The sequence below is a fragment of the Ochotona princeps genome, chromosome 26, assembly GCF_030435755.1.
Source record: "Ochotona princeps isolate mOchPri1 chromosome 26, mOchPri1.hap1, whole genome shotgun sequence".
NCBI classification, from domain to species: Eukaryota; Metazoa; Chordata; class Mammalia; order Lagomorpha; family Ochotonidae; genus Ochotona; species Ochotona princeps.
This window is the reverse complement of record NC_080857.1, coordinates 26,129,585-26,151,494: the sequence shown is the minus strand read 5'-3', so window position 1 is coordinate 26,151,494 and position 21,910 is coordinate 26,129,585. Positions and strand designations below refer to the sequence as shown.

Here is a 21,910-nt window from a genome sequence, read left to right as displayed (position 1 = left end):
GTTTCTTGGGTACAGTGTGATGTTTTAATACAAACACACTCTGTAAAGTGACCTAATCAGAGTGCTTAGTGTATCCTGTCCCCAAGCATTTATCATATATTATAAGGATATTCAGAATCTTAGTTATTTAAAAAATATAGAAGGGGAGCTGGCATATGGCATAGCCAGTAAAGCAATGCCAGCATTTCCTGTGGGTGCTGGTTATATTCACTTTGGATCCAGCTCTCTGCTAAAGATCTGGGAAAAAGTAGTGGAAAATAGCCCAAGTGTTTGGGCCCCTGCTGCCCATGTGGGAGACCCAGATAAGGCTTCTGGCTCCTGGCTTTGGCCTGGCCAGGCGCTAGCCATTGCAACCATCTGATGACTGAACCAGCAAGAGGAAGACCTCTGTGGCTCTGCTTTTCAAATAAATGGGGGAAAAAAAATATATATATATATATATATATATATATTTAAACTCCAAAAAGATTTTTTTGTTTATTTGATAGGCAGAGTGATGAGTGAAACAGACTCCATTGATTTACTCCCGGAATGACTGCAACAGCCAGGTTGGACCAGGCCAGGAACTTCAGCCTGGTCTTCTGTGTGAGTGACAGGGACCCAAGCACTTGTGTTATCATCTACTGCTTTCCCAGACACCTTAGCAGGAAGCTAGATTGAAAGCAGAGCAGTGGGGATTGAAGCTTGCACTCCAACATGGCATGTTGGCATCATATTTGGCTTAACCTGTTGTACCCATGGCACTGGCCCCAACTTATCTTTTTTTTTTTAAAGATTTATTCATTTTATTACAAAGCCAGATATACACAGAGGAGGAGAGACAGAGAGGAAGATCTTCCGTCCGATGATTCACTCCCCAAGTGAGCCGCAACGGGCCGATGCGCGCCGATCCGAAGCCAGGAACCAGGAACCTCCTCCAGGTTTCCCACACGGGTGCAGTGTCCCAAAGCTTTGGGCCGTCCTCAACTGCTTTCCCAGGCCACAAACAGGGAGCTGGATGGGAAGTGGAGCTGCCAGGATTAGAACCGGCGCCCATATGGGATCCCGGGGCGTTCAAGGTGAGGACTTTAGCCGCTAGGCCACGCCACCGGGCCCCCAACTTATCTTTTAATTCCATTTTTCTACAAACTGTTTGGAGTCCCCTATCTAATTAGAAAGTGATTAAATAGGAAACATAAGGTAGCAAATACCACAGTTCTCGGGAAGTCCCTGGGGGAAGGACTACTGTGTTGTACAAAATGACCTGTAGAAACCATCAAATTCCCCTCCAGGGGAATTTCTTGAAATTTAAAATGAGGCCCCTGAGAACTACGCAAATAAACGGACAGCTTAAGCCACGCGTCAGTGCCTATCTCAGCTCTCTGAGGGGACCACCCTGCAGTAGCACCAACACATTGGGCTGTCTGGCCTCTTTCTCTTGTGCTTGTGGAGAGCGGCCTGGCTTGCATTACCTTCAGCGTCAAGGGCCCTTCCACATTGCCCATGGCAGTTGTGGGCAAGAACAGATATGTTGTAGCCTTTTTCAGTCTTGCAAAGGAGATAAATGGCAATCACAGGAGTATTGCAAAGTACTTGTAAAACAAGAAGTAAAGCCTTAGTGATAGCCACTCTCCCTTGCGTAGTGGTGCAGTAGGTTAATCCTCAGCCTGTGACACCAACATCCCATATAGGCTCCATTTCTGATCCATTTCTCTACTTATGGCCTGAGAAAGTAGTGTAGGATACCTTACGTTCTTAGGCCCCTGCACCCACAGGGGACCCTGGAAGAAGCTCCTGGCTCCTAACCTTACTTAGCTCAGCTCTATCCGTAGTGGCTGACTGGGTAGAGAACCAGTACATGGAACCTCTCCCACTGTCTCAGTTTCTGTAACTCTGCCTTTCAAATAAAAATAAAAATAAAACATTATGTATGTAAACTCTTAGTGATACGTGGTTACAGTGAAAACCCAGAAGTATGTTCATGACCAAAGAACACAGACAAAATGTGGTGGTGAAAAAGACGAGGCTCCCGTGCCACCCTGCTGCCTGTCTGTGGAGTTCCTTGGCTGGATCTCTGTTCTGCGTGAGTGCCCTGGGCTCCGCGCTCCATGTGCCTAGAGGCTGTTGCAGAATGTTCTGTCACTCAGGTGCTCCGGTCCCTGAGAACTAAAGTTTTTTTCCCTGCCTGATAGCAGTTTCTCAGCCCACCATGCCCCCAAGCACTCTCCCTTAACCAGAAGAGCCCCCGGCTACCTTTTCCTGATGGCCTTTCCAGTGGGAAGCTGCTGGGCTCCGCTGGGGTAGACCTGTAAATGCCACCCAGGTTGTCAGCTACACTCTGTCCTTCCTACTTCCACCTCCCGTCTGTCCTGGAAGTGTTCTGCCACAAGGGTGGCATGCTTGAACATATCCTTTTATCAACACTGAAATTCTAGAAGCTTTTCCACGCACTCTGTTATTCCCTAGCCACCTAACTGGCATGTGCTTATTGTTCTAGGTTGGCAACAGAGATGATTCCAATCTTTATATAAATATGAAGTTGAAGGCTGCTGAGGAGGTAAGGCCTGTCGCCTCTTTGCCCTTGCCCTCTGACCTCCCCCTGTACAGATTGTTAGCACCCACAGCGGAAAGGAGTAGTTTAACAGCCGTGATTTGCCCTTGAGCACGTTGTCATCATAATTTTTCTAAACTTCCCAGAGAGCAGGAATAGCAGACACAAAACTGCTTCAGTGCAATGGGGACTCCTCTGACTGGTTTGTTCTAGTCATTGCAGGAAAAGAAATAAATGGTGCTGTGTCAGCTGCTGTTGCCGTTTACCGATGTCACATGTTGTTGTTTTGCAGATTGGAATTAGAGCCACTCACATTAAGTTACCAAGAACAGCCACAGAATCGGAGGTGAGCTGTCAGGGGCAGCTCGGGGCTTTCTTTTCTGCTTTTTGGTTTAATGGAACTAAAGCAGGTGATGTGTTTTACATTCCTAAGCCCTCAAGGGAATTCTTTCTTGGCAGAATGCAGACCGCTAGGGACTCTGCAAATACCCACCAAGGAAGGGGTGCAGGAGAAGACTCAGTGCCCAGAGCTTCAGAATCAGCCATGGGGTTCTGGAGTTTTCTGCATTGAAAAATCGAAGACAAAATGCTTCCAGAAGTTCATGGAGTGGGCCTTGTTTGCAGTGGGGAAGCCGCTGCTTGGGCTCACTGCATTCCTTTCTGGAGTGTCTGCTTCTGCTCTCAGTATGCCCTGCTTCCAATCCAAATGCCTGTAAATGAGCTGAGGAGGCAGCCGATGATAACCCGAGTCCTGGACACCCGGTTAGCGTTCCTGACTCCTGGCTTTGGCATGGTCCAACCTTGGCTGTTCAAGCCATTTGGAGAGTGAACCCTGCAAAAGGAAAATCTCTCTCTATTTCTCTCTTTCTGTCATTTTGCCTTTCAAATAAAAAAATTTTTTTAAGATTCACAGAAAACTGGATTAAAGAGTTTATTTTGGTGTAAAATTTTTTGGAGTTTGTGTTGTATTCAAAGAATCATCAAAAAATCTATGCAAATGCACATAATAGAAGAAAAAAAAACTGTGCGTGGACTTCAAGGTAGTTTTTGCACTAAAATAAAATTACCTTTTGATTTCAGTTTCCCCCTGGACCTTTTGAAGTACCCCTGTATGTATTTCAGTTATCTGAAGCTCAGGAATAGGCAGCCCAGATCGGTGGTGATTACAAAGTTGAAACTGGGGGTTGACTTTAAGTAGGAAGATTAGTTGCCAGGAGTAGGCAAGAAAAAAAACTTCGAGAGCTCATGTAGATTATCTGTCTGCTTTGTCCACCATGTTCTAAATTTAGTAAAAATGAAGTAAAAGCTAAACTTCACTTCCTCAATTACTTCAGTAGCCATCATAGTGCTATAAAGTGCAAATTACAAAATATTTCTGTCATTATAGAAAACGTGCCTGGACACTGCTGTACCGTGTTTTGATCTGAGTGGCTGCAGTGTGTGTATTGCTTTTGAAATAAGTCATTAAAGTTCCTAGTTTTCTTTTTAAGTGGATTTTTCTTTACCAAACACCAGAGGGATATAGTCTCTTTTTTTAAAAAGATTTATTTATTTTTATTACAAAGTCAGATATACAGAGAGGAGGAGAGATAGAGATCTTCTGTCCGATGATTCACTCCCCAAGTGAGCCGCAACGGCCAGTGCTGTGCCGACCCGGAGCCAGAAGCCAGGAACTTCCTCCAGGTCTCCCATGCAGGTGCAGGGTCCCAATGCACTGGGCCGTCCTCGACTGCTTTCCCAGGCCACAAGCAGGGAGCTGGATGGGAAGTGGAGCTGCCGGGATTAGAACCAGCGCCCATATGGGATCCCGGGCGTTCAGGGCGAGGACTTTAGCCGCTAGGCCACTGTGCCGGGCCCAATATAGTCTAATTTAAAGCAGAGTTTCTCACAGGACCTGAGGGAGAGGTACACTCAGAGAAGACAGTGATGAAACTTTTTGGGGAGTTGACAGTGGGGCAGAACTGATGTTTTTGCCTTGTTGACTGCTTCCGTCCCATCTGATTTCTACATGGCGTTACGTGTAGGTGCTGAAGTGTATCACATCTCTGAATGAGGACACCACTGTCCACGGCTTCATCATGCAGCTGCCTTTAGACTCAGAAAATCCCATCAATACCGAAGCGCTCATCAATGCCATCGTGCCTGAGAAGGATGTGGATGGGTGAGTGTGGCCTGGCTCCCCACGGCACACTTCATCACCATGTGTGCACTGCAAAAGTTCATGGGGAACACGTATATGTGAATGCACTACCCACATGGGTTTTCTTGTGCCCAAAGAAACTTGTATTTAATTCCTTTCTTCACAAACTTTCAAAGCCTCCTGCTTTGCTTCTAACTACCTCTATCTGACAACTCCCCTTTTTTCTTGCAGATTGACTAGCATCAGTGCCGGAAAGCTTGCTAGAGGTGATCTCAATGACTGTTTCATCCCTTGTACACCTAAAGGATGCTTGGAGCTCATAAAAAAGACAGGTAAAAACCAGCCTGGCCTGGAACCTGGCCTTGACACATGGGAGAGTATAGAGTGGCTATACCCTACGCCGGAAAGAAATGGATTGATTGGCCAAAGGGCCTATCTGAAGGGCACAGGGCACTTTACCTAATTTCTTATTTAATTTCTCATAACTTTATGGAATAGGGGTTACTGCTGTTGCACAGCTGAGAAGACAGGCTCGGGGAGATTAAGGAACTTATCCAGAGCTAGTAGAGCCAAGAAATGAACTCAGGGTTATTTGAGCTCAAAGCAATTTGTTTTTGTGAAAATAAAAAATAATCTCTAGGCCATACAAATTTAATGACGTTTCACCATCCCTGAAACCAACACCAAATCTCCCTGTAGATTCTGAAACTAAACACATGGCCGGATCTCTTCAACAATTGGCCATGTTATGGAGTTACCTAGTTAGCACTTTGGTGTTTTGATTTCATCATAAATACTTTTGGGGGGGGGGCTGTTAGAACAAAAAAGTAAGCCAGACATTTCAAGTGGAAAGTTCTGACCACCATGTTTTCTGTGGTTGGCAAGAAAAGGTCAAGTCGTAGGCCCAGGGACAGGCAGTACAGTTCAGCCCTACAACCACATTTGTGTCTTTAGCACATTCAGAGCCCAGTGTATTATGACCTGACGAAAACAGGCCCTGAGGTGCGGCAGCTGTCAGCTTCCCACTTCCTCTTGTTGAGAGAGAAACTACTGTTTGCCTGATGCAGCTTCACATAGCCTGCCAATTCCTGAAAAGCACGGGAAGGTGCCTTCTAAGCCCTCCCCACGTCAGGTCTTTGCTTCTAGATGCTCCTGATGTTTGCATCACCTTTGAGCTTGTCTTCTGATTGTGAAACTGATTTTTGGCAAGCATACTTTACATCCAAGCTGCCTGATGTAAGGGTCTGCTCCCTCCAATGCTACCCAGGAAGGAGGGCTCAGGTCACACTCTTGGGACCTTTTCTCTGCTTTCTTCTGGATGGCCAGCTCCTTCACAGGCTCCAGTTGGTGGCTCCAAGCAGCTGTGGCCTCCCTTTATCTCTGTGCTCGTCATGGGACCAGATCTCTTTGATGAGCAGGTGAATGCTCCCTAAAGATTCTCCATTGAGTAGAGTATGGGTCACTCCTGAAAATACATTGTCATTTTTTGGGAAGACTGGCAGCTGAGTAAGCAAAAAGTAACTTTAAACTATAGTAAAATATCCCTTTTATGACTTCCACTGCAAAGGAACACTTTTTGTTCTTGTAGTTCCGATGGCTCAGGCCCTAAGGCAGAAGAGAAATTTGGATACAACTGCATAAACAAAGTTGGAGAGAATAACTGATACTAATTTGATCTCCTCCACTTCTCGCCGTCCCATTGCATATACCCTATTTATTGTAATAACCAGTTTTCCCATGTCATGTAATCTGATACCTTCTGCCATATGGCTCTTTGGTGTTATGTCAGGATTTCTTTTTTGAGTGTAGGATTTCTTCCCACTCCCCTATGACTCAATGAATGGATCTTGGCTTGAGCAGCTCTCAAAAACCCACAGCGACAAGGACACATGTAAAGTCCCAGTTTATAGCTGAAATTCTAGAGTTGAGAATATTATTGCCAAAAAAGGAATGTTTTCAGAAAGAACCTGTTCTTTGGAGTCTTCCCGATAGGAGGGCAGCATCTTTCACCCACCTCTGGTACCTGCTGACTTTGCCTTTCAGGGGTGCAGATTGCCGGCAGGCATGCCGTGGTGGTCGGACGGAGTAAAATAGTTGGTGCCCCAATGCATGACCTGCTGCTGTGGAACAATGCCACCGTGACCACCTGCCACTCCAAGACTGCCAATCTGGATAAAGAGGTGGGTTCCAGAGTAGAAGGTGTTTCACATGCGTGTGTACACATGGGTATCCGCACTCATGACTGTGTGTTCTTTGTGTATTGCGGTTCTCTTCACAACATGGCAATGGCCAACACTGAAGTATCAAGCCCATCGCATGGACCTTTCCTGCCTTAACTCATTTCACCTCTGTGTACTTCTGGGGTTCCTGTCTTTTACAAGCTGAAGAAAGTAAAAACTTGGCCAAATGTATGCAGAGTTTGGTTCTGATTGTAGACTTCCCACCCCTTGACTGCCTCATGGTAGATACAAGATCAGCTGTGCATGTCCTAGGATTGGCTGCTGGCAGCCAGATCCCATGTGCCTCACGATGATGGGCTCAAAGGCAGAAGTGCCTCGGGGGGATGAGAGGTGCTGTAAGTCATAGTTCTGTGACATCTACAGCAGTTGCAATCATGGTGCATCACTGAATCACATTCCTGAGTCCAAGAATGCTCATGTGTCCATGTCCCCATTGGTAGCACAGGGGATGTTTGAACACTTGAGAAAGGTTCAGCCTCTTGGCTTCTTATCCTGCCCCAACAACATTCTGTGGTGCTATCTCTGCTCATTCCATTGTCCAGGGTAGGGGTCCCAGGTCTTTGGTTCCACAGCAGTGCCCCCCACTAGGCTGCAGGCGCTCGTTGCTTTCCTGTTTGATAAAATGCCCAGGGGAAGACAGGCTCTATGACACATGAAGGGCTGAGCATAGCAGTATACGGCTCTGAAACTGAGTGGCTTTCACTTGCCTTAACCCTGTGTCCTGTGAAATAGTGGGTAGAAATAAAGACTTCAGTAGAAAATACAAAGGACTTTTGATAGGTGTCATTTTTAAATTTCTTACGTTATTTCATGTCCCCAGGTAAACAAAGGAGATATCCTGGTGGTTGCGACTGGGCAGCCTGAAATGGTGAAAGGGGAGTGGATCAAACCTGGGGCAGTGGTCATTGACTGTGGCATCAATTATATACCAGGTGAGCGTTGCTGGGGGAGGAAGTGGTTTCTGGTAGAAAACCCTGCAAGAGGTGATGTCTAGGTCAAGGGCAGCCTGAGTGAAGACCTTCCATCTCATGTTACAGTTGAAGACCAGAGGGAGAGGAGGCATTGCCCAAGGGTGTATACTGCTAGCAGGTGGAAATGTTGCCTTACAGGCTGACCTACCCTGCTGTCAGAGCCCGTGGTTTCCATGCTGTGTCTGGGATGGAGGTGGCAGAGTGGGCGGGGAGGGGAATGGTGTTGAGTGAGGCAGAAGAAGGAATATGCTCCATCTTCATGTTGATCACCCTTTATTTTAACAAAGGTGATGGTAGATTGGTAGATTGAGAATATGATGTGACTGTTGAAAATGCTGTGAGAGTACACAAAAGGGACTCATCATCCCTAGAATTCTCTACAAGGATTTCTCTAAAAAAAAAAACTATTTTATTTATGTAAAGTCAACAAATTTCATGCATTTCACACTACAGATCCAGAAACATATCTGCACCCCCTTTCTGTACCCTCTGCACCCCACTCCCTCTTGGTTTTTAAGTTTTACAGTGACATGATTTCAGGTGGCTTTGGAATCATTGGCTTAACACTCTGTTAGGTAAGGAATTCAGCGAATCATTGGCTTAACACTCTGTTAGGTAAGGAATTCAACAAATAGCAAGTAGAAAAAAAAAAACTAAACATTGTTCCTCAAGAGTATAGTCAAAAGCTACAAACATGCAAACAACAGTCAGTTCCTAAAATGTCAATTTTGCTCATGGTTTTAGGTTAAGTTATTCCTTTTAAATCATATGTGAAACTATACATGGTATCCTCATCGCCAAGCTACTTCTCATTTATCTCTTTCAGGTAATAATAATGCATTTTTCCTTCCCCAGATCTAAAACCTCTAAGTTTTCTTTCCAAACGTTTCCCATATTGGCCCCATTTTTGAATACCAGGAACGTGCTTCTGTCTTCCCTATTCTTAGTGTTAGCTGGATGAGGCTCTCACTGGTTTCCATGCTCCCAGTTGATTTCTACCCAGACCTGTACCTGCTCTTGCCTTGCCTTAAGCCTTTTCCTCCATGTGCCTCACCAGGCCTCTTAAGCCCATATGAATTTCAGCAACCACCTGTACTTGTGAGCTCCTGTCTTCGCCTGTGCTGAGCTGGACCGTTTTTCCTTCCCTGTGCTTTTGTTCTTGGTGGGTTTCCACACTTGCATCCTTGGCAAAGCAGGCTGTTCTAGCAACCCTAGAATTTTGAAGAAAAGTGTGAGTGGGCTTCAAAAAGTTCTTAGAAAAAGGAATGAAAAAGATAAGATTAGGGGTGGGTGCTTGGCCTAAAGAGTAAGCTGCTAGTTGGGATGCCCTCCTTCTACACTGCAATGTCTGAGTCTGATTTCTGACTCCAGCTTCCTCCTGATGCAGACTCTAGGAGAAAGCAAGTAGCTGGGTTGCCACCATCCACATGGGAGACCTGAATTGAGTTCTTGGTTCCTGACTTCCAGCTTGGCACAGCCCTGGCCATTGCGTTCATTTGGGGAATGAGCCAGTGGGTAGGAGCTCTTGTTCAGTCTGATTGTCTGCCCCTCACATAACCCAAAGGAAAAAAAAAAGTGAGCTTATTTTGATGTAAAACAATTTTAAAATTTGCATAGTATTTAGATAATACACATCTGGCATGAACTTTTTGAAGACTGTGTGTGTGGATTTCAAAAATGTTTTTGTACCATACTAAATTGCTCCTGCAATTCCATTTCCATAATCTTTCGGAGCTGTCCCATCTGGTCAATGCTTGGAGCACATCTCACAGGATGAAGAAAGGCACAGTGTAATTGATGGGCCGCTTCTGCAGAACATCAGCACGGTGCGGGCCGTGGCCACGTGACTGAATAATGCTCAGTGGTGTGCGCTGAGCCCTCTCCTCCTCTGTGATGTCTACTCTTGCTCCCAGATGCTGTGAGATTCCTCTCAAACAAGGATGATTTCTCTTTCTTGAGAATCCTCCGCTCCCCCTCCACTCTGCCAGAGAACCTGGCATTAGTTCACATTTGGTTTCCTTTGCTCTCCTTGTCAGGCTGTCAGCTCCTCTCAGGCAGTGGTCTGAGGGTGCCATGACCGCCTTCCTGGCTTCTGTTGCATTGCAGGAAGGAATTGCAGCAAAACCAGTCTTTTTTTTTTTTCCTTTTCATCTGAAATTTGAGCGTAGACACCGAGGTGCCAGGAGCGTTAGTCACTGTCAAGTCTTCACTGTTTTAACCTCCCTCCCACTCTGCCTGCCGTGCTGTGAAGACAGTAGCTCATAATTGATCACTCATCTTTCTGGTAGTATAATTACCTAATGGGTGATAGAGAAATTGCTCTCCTACAACTCCTCGCTTTGGATACTTGGCAATATAACAGACAAGCTCACTTTGTTGAAAAACTGGCATCTTCTCTGTCAGATTCCTGCCTTTGGCATCTTTGGGATTCAAAGTGAGAGGTGCAGAAGGAGAACCTGGGTGGGGTCTTGGAGCTAGATAAGGAGCATTGACTTAGGTGTACTGTCCTGTTCCCGTGGCTTCCTGACATATTAAGGTAGAAATAACATCAAGGTGGAAATCTTCCCTCCTGATCAGTAACGTTTTTGCTAATTCTGAGCATATAGGCAAAATAAATATTGAGGCTGAATGTTACTGCTCCCAGGGAGTGGCCAAATCACAGAGTTAATAGACCAATGAGAAGGCTGAAGGACCTAACTGTTTTCTGCAGTCACTTTAATTAAAAAATAAAATAAAGTATTTGGAAGGCAAAAAAAGGGATAGGCAGAAAGACCTTTCGTCTGTTGGTTAACTTCCCCAAGTGCTCTCAACAGCTGAGGGTGGACCAAGCTCAAGCCAGGAACTTGGAACTTCATCCAGGTTTCCCACATGGATGGCAGGGACTCAAATACTTTTCGTTTGTTTACTTACATAGTTGATCAGGATGGGAAGGGTTGTGGGTTATAGACAAGTGGATGTGATCATTGTTTCAAAATTTTCTATTTCTTCTTTTTTTTTTTTTCGAGGAAGGGAGGAGATAAGGGGAGAAGCTATACTCAGCCTCCCAACCATCGCAGTACCCCCAGGGTTGGGAATGGCTACCCGATATCAACCCAGGGTCCCAATGTGGCACACACTCTGAGTGTTCTGCCTGGGTAGTTTCAGTAGTTCTGAAATGCTGTTAATTTTGCTGATCCAAGGATGAGGAAACGCTTCCAATGTCTGTTGGCTGACACAGTTGACCTTAGAGTCTCCATTCTCCCCAATTTTTGTCATCATCATTTGGCTGGGGGTACTTGTTTGATTTATTCTATTTTCCTTCCTCGGTGATGGTACCAGATGGGACCCAAATACTTGAATCATCACGTGCTGCTGCCTAGGATGTACCTTGACAAGAAGGTGGAACTGTGAACAGAGCTAGGGCTTGACCCCAACACCCCTGATATGGGGTGTAGGTGTCCCACCTGTCATTCCAACCATTACACTAAACACCAGCTCCCACTACAAACAGTGTATTCACAACTGGACCACTGCTTATTTCATATTTTGATGATTTTAAAACATTTGCATTGGATAACAGGGATGTGTCAAATTAAGAATGAATTATGGCATGCATTTTTCCCATCCAAAAAGGCGTCTTAAGTTTTAAATACAGAGCAGAAAATGTTGGCCACAGAACATGTGAAAGAATTCCTCCTGCTTGGTATGTCAAAGATCATTTGAGAAGGGCTTGATTAATAGTGTTTTATTTGGGAGGGTTACATAAAGAGGGAGTGGTTTCTGCTTCATGCCCCAGTCCAGACTTGACCTTCCCAGTGTAATGGCTTCTATATCGCCTCTGTCATCAGAGGTGTTCAAATTCAGTGTGAAGCTAAATTTTATGCTGAGTTTTTACCTGCAGATTCCCAATGAAAGAGAAATTCTAGGCTGGGAGCTGAAACCCAAAGTGCCTTTTGGTTTCTGAAGCCATCTACTTAGGTTAAGAAGTCACTTTTCCTACAGACCACGTTGGCAAACACAACGTTCATAGTGTTTGGTTTAGGAGTAAACATGAACTCTTCCAGTTCAACATTTAGCTGTGCTGTAATGGGTCTGTGTCTCCTATGTGAACTAAATTGCCCAGTGGTAACCCAGAAATGGGGGCACAAGAGGTGTTTTAGGCTAACTTGAGTGTTAGACTTGAAAACTGTACAAAGGGTGTTATGGTTTAGATGTAGCTTGTATTTCAAAGTTTCATGTGCTATGGGCTTGGTCCCCAAGGAGGTGGTTTTAGGAGATGGTGGCACCTTTATGAGATGAGATTATTGCAAGGTGATGAGGTCTCTGGAGAACGCATTCTTAGAAGAGACTGATGGGATTCTGTGGAACTCCAGGATAGTTCCACAAGAGCAGGTGCTTACAGAACTAGGCTGCTGTGCATGCAGCCTTCGGTTCCTTCTACTCATACCCACTTCCTTGCCAGGCTGTGATCCAGCCAGGGGCTCCCTAAGTGGAGGCTGACCCTGGGACTTTCAAGTCCCCAAACTGTGAATTAAGTAAATCTCTTTTGTTTATGAAATATGCAGCCTAGGCCCTTTTGTTATAACAACAAACAATGGACTAATGCAAAGGGCAAACCCGTAATTCTGTTTCTTTGTCATTTTGAAATGATGTTAGGACTTATGATGGGAAATATATTTGCTGTCATTTCTGGCTTCCTAATCTCATAGAAACCTGCAACTAACCCAAGGAGTCAATGTTCACCAGCTCCTTCTATAAATATCGAGGGTGGGAAGAAAAACCCTTGTGTTTGAAGAATGCTTTCTCAGTTTCTCATTTGGTTCACAGCAAGTTTGTGAGTGAGTTTTGTTTATTTATTTTCTTCCGTATCTTTGAACTTCAGATGAGTATGGATCGCACAGCGGCTGAGCTGTGGGCTAACTAACTCTTCTGCTCACAGTTAGTGAAAGAGCCTGCTGGTCTGAGACTCAGGTACCTCACTTCCGTTTTATGAACCACACCGTGAAGTGTCCTCCACGGAGACTGGACCAATGCAGGATGTTGTGACTAGTCTGCCGGACCCTGCTTCAGTTGCCTAATCTTGCTCAGGGTCTACACCTGCCCCTGACCCCTCCTGGAAGTGCACTGAGGACTAGTGTAGGCTGTGCTTTGTGTTGAGTGAGGGGTGATGCATCGTTGGGCTTTGTTCTCTTGAATAGCTCTTCTTTGCTGATAAAATTTGTAGTTGTTCTTGTATCCTTTTAAGGGAAGCGTAATTATGTTCTTTGACTTCAGCATCCATTTAAGTAGCTGCTCGTCTCTGGAATGGGATGTTGGGTTGTTCCTCCAGCTCATGCTTGGAGCTTACAAAATGCTGACAGTTGCTGTAGAAACGGTGTCTGGCAGCTGTGACATAGCTGGAGCTTTGTGCAACCCCCCCAAAAAAATTTCTTTGTAGGCCTTAGCAAATTAATATTTTAAAAGATGTTCATTATATCCTGGATAGCTGGTTTTAAGAGTAAAAACAATTGTTATTTTATTTGCTAGCAGAAGGACTACAAAAGGATTCTCCAGGTTCTGAAAAGCCATGTAAGCATCTTAGGAATTATTTTTAGAAAGTAAAAGAGTTTTCTCCCTAGGAAATCACAATCACCTGTCACCCACAGCTGGGAGGTAAAGGAGACACTCGAGCCTGATAGGACTAGCACATGTTTAAATTCTACTTCAGTTTTTTGGAGTGAATTGTCACAATTGGTCATTTAATTTGGAGATTTTGAAAGACTAGAATTGTCTGAAACTTTGCTTTGGTTTTTTTCCTCCCCTTTTAACCAGACGAGAGCAAACCAAACGGGAAGAAGGTTGTGGGTGATGTGGCATACAAGGAGGCCAAGGAGAGGGCAGCTTTCATCACTCCCGTTCCGGGTGGAGTGGGACCCATGACTGTTGCCATGCTGATGCAGGTGCGTGTGAGGCCAAGTGTGCTGGGATACGCAATTCTGAAAACCACCCCAGCTCCAAGTTACCACTTGTCTCCCCAAGTAGCAACAGCACAAAAATCTACTGCAAAACTGAGTGAAGATGTTAACCTGTTGAACTAAAAGGGGATTGGAAGATAGAGAATGTGTCCGTGACATAGTAGAAGAAATCCAGGAATGGCCCAGTTCCAGATCCTTTGGGATACACTCACTTCCCAGAAGTGAGAAGTGCAAAGACTGACGTGGCTAGCTCTGTTTGTGTTGACCTACTTATGATAGCTTGAGGGGACTTCAGGAAAACTATGGCACAGTGGAATTAAAAGATATTTGTATTGGCATATGTTTTTGAGTGCTTGGGTATTGAAGCTGATCATCTCCTGACTGGACTGAGATAGCCTAGGGTTTGGAGCTGGAGGAAGGTTATTACTAACCACCTGTTCTTAGTCTCACGGCCGTCATTTTGTTTAGAGCACAGTGGAAAGCGCGAAGCGTTTCCTGGAGAAGTTTCAATCAGGAAAGTGGGCGATTCAGTACAACAACCTTAACCTCAGAACACCTGTGCCAAGGTAAAGCCAAAGTTCCCCCATGGAAACTTCTGTGAATGGTTGGTTTGAGCCGATGATGACTGTGGGCCCATGTGTGCTCTCTCTCTGTGGGCGGTATCCGAGGTGGGGTGGGGTGCATGTGAGCTTAGTTGATTAAATTCTGTGCATAAAGATGGAGACTGACTTTCTGTGTTTTTTTTTTTTTAAGTGACATTGATATTTCACGATCTTGCACACCGAAACTCATTGGTAACCTAGCCCGAGAAATTGGTCTGCTCTCTGAAGAAGTAGAATTATACGGTGACACCAAGGCCAAGGTGCTGCTGTCGACGCTGGAACGCCTGAAGCACCAGCCAGATGGGAAATACGTGGTGGTGACGGGGTATGGCTCTTATACTCATTTTGCCAGGAGTCTCTTCCGCATTATTGCTTAATTCGTATTTGAAAGTCAGAGAAAGAGCGTGTGCTCCCATCTGCTGGTTCTTTCCCCAAAAGCCTGTAATGGCTGGAGTTGAAGCTGGGAGCCAGGAACTCAATTGAGAGCTTCCACATGGATGACAGGGTCTCAATGACTTGAACCGTCACCGCTGCCTCCGAGGGTGTGCATACAGAAGCTGGAGATGGGAGACTCAAACCCAGGCACTCTGATATGGCACACAGGCATCCCAAAGCCCAACTGCTTTGCCAAGCTACCATCTTCATTATTATTACTACCAGAGTTTTTGCATTTGCACTTAGCATGTTCTTATGAAGGTGAAAGTGCCTCTAATTTGGTTTCAGCATTGACACTTGTTCTCATTAGAGCCTTTGAACTACCCTGGGAAGCAGACTATAATGCTTCAGAAATAAGAAAATATGGCTGGCTAAATTTTAGAGATTGAGAAACTAAAACGATAGCAGTGTTTGTCTATAGGGTAAAATACTTATTCCTTATTGTGAGAACAGCTAAAGTACAGAGGTCAGTTTTTCAATTTAAAGGGCTTGTTTTTTTTTTGTTTGTTTGTTTGTTTTTGTAAAGAAGTTGTAGCTGGGACTCCTGGCAAAGATTTCTTTCAGGGATTTTCACGTTTCTCCTTATTTGAATTAGGACACTGGAGAGCTAGATGGGACTTGGTGATCCAGAGCAGCTCACAGCTACAGGTAAATAAGCCTTGTCCCCTTTTGCTTCCTTCTTGCAGAATAACTCCTACTCCCCTAGGAGAAGGGAAGAGCACGACCACCATCGGCCTGGTGCAGGCGCTTGGCGCCCATCTGCACCAGAACGTCTTTGCGTGTGTGCGGCAGCCCTCCCAGGGGCCCACCTTCGGAATCAAAGGTACGAGGGTGCCAGAGGGCACCTGCCTTAGGACTTACGGGGTCTCCCATGGTCTCAGAGCCCAGGAATGGCCTCTCCTCACTGTCCAACAGGGCTACTGCCCATGAAGGCCTTTCCTCCATTCACACTAGCTCCTGCTGGTACTATTTGTGACTATCATTATGTAGCTATAGGGACTTTAAACCCTCATAGTCAACTGTCACAGTGCCAAGGAAGATGATCATAGTTATTGACCATTATGCTGACACTCGGAGACAAAGACAGACCCCACAGACGTCTCACCCTGCTCGGAATAAGAAAAATTCTTACTTATTCTTCCTGCGTGGGTGCTTGTGTCAGGTATAGCACATAGTGGTTTCTGGATATTTTCCTTCACTCTCCAATGTAAGATCATAGCAGTGGGACTACAATGGTCAAAGGCAACGTTAGTAAGTACCATAGGGGCCCCCGTGTGTAAACCATTATCATCAACACAGCTGTTCTACTCTGCTTCTGCTTAGATGAAGACATGATATCAGAAACCACCTTGACTTTGAGGTTTTGATTGCTGTAGTGCTGTCAACCTGGTCTTTCAGTTAGCATGATTTTAATGAGTGATTGCACGGTCCTGGAGTTGGCTTTCTCACGCACTCGGTGCCTGCTGTGCCCTTTAGTGCTGTGCCATGCTGACATGGGACACCCCTTTGCCCTCTTGCCTGGAGGTCTGCTCTTGATTTTGTCCTTAGAACCCCCCTCTACTGCAGAATAAGCCTTTTTGTCTGGTCTCCATTTCCTCTTATTGCACATCACTTTATAGTGGAATCTCTGCCTCACAAATGCAGTATCTGTACCCCACATGGATGTTCATCTCAATGACAATGTGGACCTCCACATTTCAAAGAATGATTTTATTTTTAATGTTACTTACAGAGTTGAGAGAGGTGCATGTCCATGTAGGCCTCTGACTAGGGTGGGGAGAGTCCAAGCATAGACAAAGGTAGATGGGACAAATGTTTCAATTTTGTTTTCTCCTGTATTTCTGGGTGGGGGAATCACATTACATCAATACCCAGGGATGGGGGAGGGTCACTGGATTCTGCTTTAGGATCTTGTTACGGGGAAGAGTACTCCGAGTGTATTACTTGAGTGTTTTTGATAGTTCTGAGACTTAGTTTTGTTACTTTAGGATTGAGAAAATCTTTCCAAGATCTCTTGGTTGACCAAGACACCTGCACCTTTTTAAGATTCATTTAGTTTAATTAGTTTACTTGAAATTCAGAGTTACAGAGAGAGAAGGATCTTTTATCTACTGATTCACTCCCCCAGATGGTTGCAATAGGCAGAGCTGGGCTGATTCAAGGCTGGAAACCAGGTGCTTCCTCTGAGACTCCTACGTGATACAGGAGCTCATGGCTTCGGGCCATCCCCTGCTGCCTTCCCAAGCCATCAGCAAGGAAGTGGGTCAGAAGTAGAGCAGCCGGGGCTAAAACTGGCATGCGGAGAGGATGAGGCTGCTGCACCATAGTGCTGGACCCACACACAGTTTTGATTGACCTTGGTTAGCAATCTGAATGAGCTAGGAAAATGTAACAAGTTTTCAATGTGTGTTCTATTTAGGAGAAGGATTGTGGTCTCCATATTAGTGGTATCTTAAATAATCCTTTTTTGAAATCTAGAGTAGCTTTATGGGAGTAAGAATTTGAATAGGTTTGCCTTTATGTAGCTGTCAGCTGGGGCTTTTACTGTGTTAGGCATCACGGGGAACCTGTTTCTAAGGATAATGAGTAGGTATGTACCTGTGTGTTCATGGTTTTGTCATTTAGATTCAGATTTCAATTGAGAGACAATTCAACATGAGCAGGATCCAGTGTTTTAGCGTGGTAAAAGAAAATTAGAAAACACTTGATCAGATCTCTCCAAATGATGGCAAAGAGTAAATAAATAATATGCCTAGCAGTTAAAAAAAAAAAAACTGTGTGCTTTTCTGTGGTTTTCAAGTTTTGGAGAAGCAGCCTTAATGTGAGTCACTGCCCTTGCCGTTCCCTAGGTGGCGCTGCAGGAGGTGGCTATTCCCAAGTCATTCCCATGGAAGAGGTAAAGAAGTCCCGAATTCGGGGGAATCTCACCCTTTCTGCCATCTTCACTCTTTTAGAAATCTCCCGTTTCCTTAGGGCTTTTGGTAGATAAATGACTTCTCTGCAGAAGTAACACCTAGCAGGAAAGCGTCTGAGTCTGTAGACTTGGGGCCCAGTGCAGCTTCCGAGTCTACCGTTAGTGGCTGTGACCATTTTAAGCAAGGTGCTCAAAGGGAACGTGATGTTGCAAAATTTGCGGAGTGCCCACCCAGGGCTGGGAACATGGAGGCCTGGCGCTGGCTGTGCCACTGTGCCCCTTCCCAGTCACCCCAGAAAGGACTAAGAGTGTCCTAATGCAGGATGCTCTTGAGCCGGGTGATGTGGCATTTACGGTCTCTGGACATGGCCTTTAGGCAAAACTCAAAGTTCTGTGTGTGGGAAGAGTTTCTTCTAATGACAGCCAGTCACTTAACTCTTCAGGAGTTCCCTGGTTGGATGGTTCCCTGCCAACCATGCTGCCAGCAGCGTCGCACTGGTTGTACATGGGGAGTAGGTTGTTGTAACAGGATGAAGGCTGGAATGGCACAAAGCAGCTGGGGTACTGAGGGGGCTTCCATTCTTTTGTAGTTTAATCTCCACCTGACTGGTGACATCCATGCCATCACCGCAGCAAATAACCTCATGGCTGCGGCCATCGACGCTCGGATATTCCACGAACTGACCCAGACTGACAAGGTAGAGTGCTTGGGCTGCAGGAATCCTGGGGAGCCCTGGAAGGGGCCAAAGCCTCTCTGGTGGGGTTGACCTCATGAGCACCAGTGTTGCAGTCAGCAATACAGCAAGTTTTCATCTAAAAGGCCTTTTCCTCTGCTCTTTAAGGCTCTCTTTAACCGCTTGGTGCCATCTGTAAACGGAGTGAGAAAGTTCTCCGATATCCAAATCCGAAGGTTACGGGTAAGCCTTCTTCTTCTTTATTTTTGATATTACATGAAATTTGATCATTGATAGGGAGGTAAAAAAGTACTTTAGAGAGATACCTTCCACCTGCTGACTCACTTCCTAAATGACTGCAATGGCTGGAGCTGGGCCGGTCAGAAGCCAGGAGCTACTCCTGGTCTCCCAGATGGGTGCAGGAGCCCAAATCCCTGGGCCTTCCTCTGCTGCCTTCCCACGCCACAAGCAGCCAGGACATGAACTGGTCCGTATACTATATCGACATCTGCAGGCGGAGAACCAGCCAGCCCCGTCCTAAGGTGATGATATACGTGGCCAGATTGCTGGAGCAGTTACTTTTCATTTAGGTGCAGATTCTACATGGTTAGTCCTGCAGGGAGAGAGCACAGACACCTGCCTTCAGGAGGAAGGCTGATGTTGTCCATGTCACCTGGGGAAGAGCCAGAATACCAGCAGGACAGCAGGTCAGATGTTGGAGTCTGAATTCCCCTGTTCTTCCCCACACTGGGACTCTCAGTTTGTCTGTAAAATGAAGCCAATGAGGGCTGAAGTTGTGACTCTCATTTAGGAGTGCTGGTTAGAGTCCCACTGCTGCGCTTCCTATCCAGTTTCCTGCTAATGTGCCTGGTAAGGCAACAGGTGGTGGCTGGAAGATGGAGTTCCAGGCTCCTGTTTTGGCTTGGCTCAAATCCTGGCTGTTGAGATCCTTTGGGGGCATGAATGGAAGATCTGTTTCTTTTTGCCTCTTTTTCTCTCTTCCTCTCTCTGCCTTTCAAATAAGTAAGTTAGTAATTTTTTTCTTAAACGGGGCTAATGAAATCTAACTTGTCCTGCATAGATAAGGGACTGCATTAAAAGTTAATAAAATTTATTAAATGTTTGCAACACAACAAACGGTTTGCATATACAAAACCAGGTGTACAAAATGTATACATAAGCATACGTGAAGTATACATTCTATCACATGGACCTGAAATATCTCACGCCTGAGTATTTGCACAAGAAAAACAAATACTCAGGCTCACACACAAAGCCTGTGCGTGAGTGATTTTAGCAGATCTGTTAGTAATCTCCAACACCTGAGAATAACTTCACTGTCATCTGGTGGATGAATGGATAGACTAACTGCAGCACAGACATACTACAGCAAGAAGAAATGAGAAACTGTTACAGCTTCATGAAGGCAGCCTGTCCCACAGGGTCGTGGCTGTGTGCTGCTTTTGTGTGACATTCTGCATAAGAAAACCCTGTAGTGTCAGGACAGCTCAGGACTAGGCGAGGAATAACAGTGAGTTACAGGATAACATTCAAGGGCAGGATCCTTACTTCTTCAGTAAAGAAGTAAGGAAAGAAATCACGTGGATATGCTCTTCAGACTGCACGGCGCATGTCAGCACGCAGCAAATGCCGGATGCTACTAATTGGCAGCATTAGGTCAGCTCCCCGTATTTTTGCTTTTCTGCAATTTTGTGTGGGTATGTTTAAAATCTTGAGAGGCAGAAAAAATTCCCATCTGCTGATTGTGTGACAATCAGGACTGGGCCAAACTGAGATCGGGGGCTGGAAACCCAGCCCACGTCTCTTGTGGGTGGCTGGGACCCAAAGCAGTTGTACCAAAGCTGGAATCAGGGTCAGTGCCAAGAATTGGTCCCAGTCACTCTGATAAGAGATGCCCGCATCCCAGCTGGCCTCTGAAGCACCACTCCAGACACCCACCCCTGCAACCTCACATTTTGATGTTTCCAGAATAGTACCAAGAGCTTCCCTTTATCCAGATTCACTTTTTTGGTCAATATTTTTATATGTGTGTTGTTTTCCGGACCTGACCATTGAGAATGACTAATCCTTTAAGTGATTTCATGTTCCTAACATTTTGTTTTTGCACCCCCAAGAATATTGTGTATCAAGTATGTTCGTTGTTTGTTACTGGAGCTAGAATACTTGAGAAAGAGAAAATACACTGATAACAGAAGCTTTATGTCAGCTCACAGTTTTGGAAGTTCACAGTCTGGTATCATGGCTTGCTGGTCTGGCATCGGACAAGGGCAGAGGATGACAGAACCCCTGCAGAGAGAGGGCCAGGTGGCATGCCGGGAAACAGAGACAAGGGAGCACCCTTTCTTTCTATGCTTTTGTAATTCTCCCTATACATATGCTTTATACTTAAGGATTTACGTATTTATTTGAAAGGCAGAATGATAGAGATTGGTCTCTTATGTGCTGGTTTACCCCCACTAAGTGGCTACGAAGGCCGGGATGGGCCAGGCTGAAACCAGGAACTCTGTTTGGTTCTCCCACATGGGTGCCAGGGGACCAGGTTCTCGGTCCATCACCTGCTGCCTTCCCATTGTACTAGCCGGAAGCTGAGTTAGAGGCAGAATAGCCAAAACTCAAACCAGCATTCTGATCTGGGATACCAATACCAATACCGATGGCACTGTGCCACAGTGTTGGCCCCATGTCTCTTCATAAAGCCATCCCAGCAACTTACCTCCATTCAAGCCGTTCCCAAAGCCCTTCCCCTCAGTCATGATGGTTGCACTGTGTCTCAGCCCTTAACCCACTGACATAACATTTCAGGGTCTAAACCCCTAACAGAGGGGACACCCTGACTAGCAGCCACACTGTACCAGTCAGGAGCACTCGCCATTCCCTACTTTACAGAAGAGTTGTGTTCTAGAAAGTGACAGGACACAATGGAAAGAGCCGTTGCTAATGAAACTTTCTCTCAGGAGGCAGAGGGGAGGGCTAGACTGAATCGGTCTTTGAAGAAACCCTCTAGGAGGGGCAAGCATTTTACAGTTGATGTGCAACTTAGGATTTGGAGTGCCTGGGTGGGTTCAAGTCTCAGTGCTCCCTCCAGCTTTCTGCTTCCTGCTCATGTCCACCCTGGAAGGCAACAGGTGGTGACTTGAGTGATTGAGTCGCTGCCTCACACAACATTGAGCTCCCAGCCTCTGGCTTCAGCTAGCCCAGTCCTGGCCACTGTGGGCATTTGGGGAAGAACTAGCAGACGACAGATCTTCATTTGTATCTGTCTTTACTCTCCTTCTGGTAAATAAGTCCAAAAAATAGGAAAAAAAAAAAGGCACTTGAGAATTTTAAGTCAAGCGACTTGCCCAAGGCTTTGGTGCTGCTTGTAGAGTTAGGACTAAAGAGCCAGTAGGTCCAGGGTTACTGTGCTGCTCACACGAGGGCAAGCTGTCAGCAGCAGATCCCCATCCTGGT

General features: G+C 45.6%; 1 protein-coding gene across 1 annotated transcript in view; it reads left to right on the top strand.

Annotated features, from left to right (window-relative positions):
- MTHFD1 (methylenetetrahydrofolate dehydrogenase, cyclohydrolase and formyltetrahydrofolate synthetase 1) overlaps positions 1-21,910 on the top strand; it is a 76,626-nt gene that overhangs the window by 31,987 nt on the left and 22,729 nt on the right. Inside the window, exons 3-15 of the mRNA XM_058655532.1 lie at positions 2,477-2,536; positions 2,823-2,876; positions 4,555-4,691; positions 4,902-5,002; positions 6,714-6,850; positions 7,731-7,842; positions 13,672-13,799; positions 14,283-14,380; positions 14,568-14,741; positions 15,538-15,674; positions 17,701-17,747; positions 18,356-18,463; positions 18,608-18,682. Coding sequence (XP_058511515.1) covers positions 2,477-2,536; positions 2,823-2,876; positions 4,555-4,691; positions 4,902-5,002; positions 6,714-6,850; positions 7,731-7,842; positions 13,672-13,799; positions 14,283-14,380; positions 14,568-14,741; positions 15,538-15,674; positions 17,701-17,747; positions 18,356-18,463; positions 18,608-18,682 — 1,368 coding nt within the window. The remainder of the gene's footprint in view (positions 1-2,476; positions 2,537-2,822; positions 2,877-4,554; positions 4,692-4,901; positions 5,003-6,713; positions 6,851-7,730; positions 7,843-13,671; positions 13,800-14,282; positions 14,381-14,567; positions 14,742-15,537; positions 15,675-17,700; positions 17,748-18,355; positions 18,464-18,607; positions 18,683-21,910) is intronic.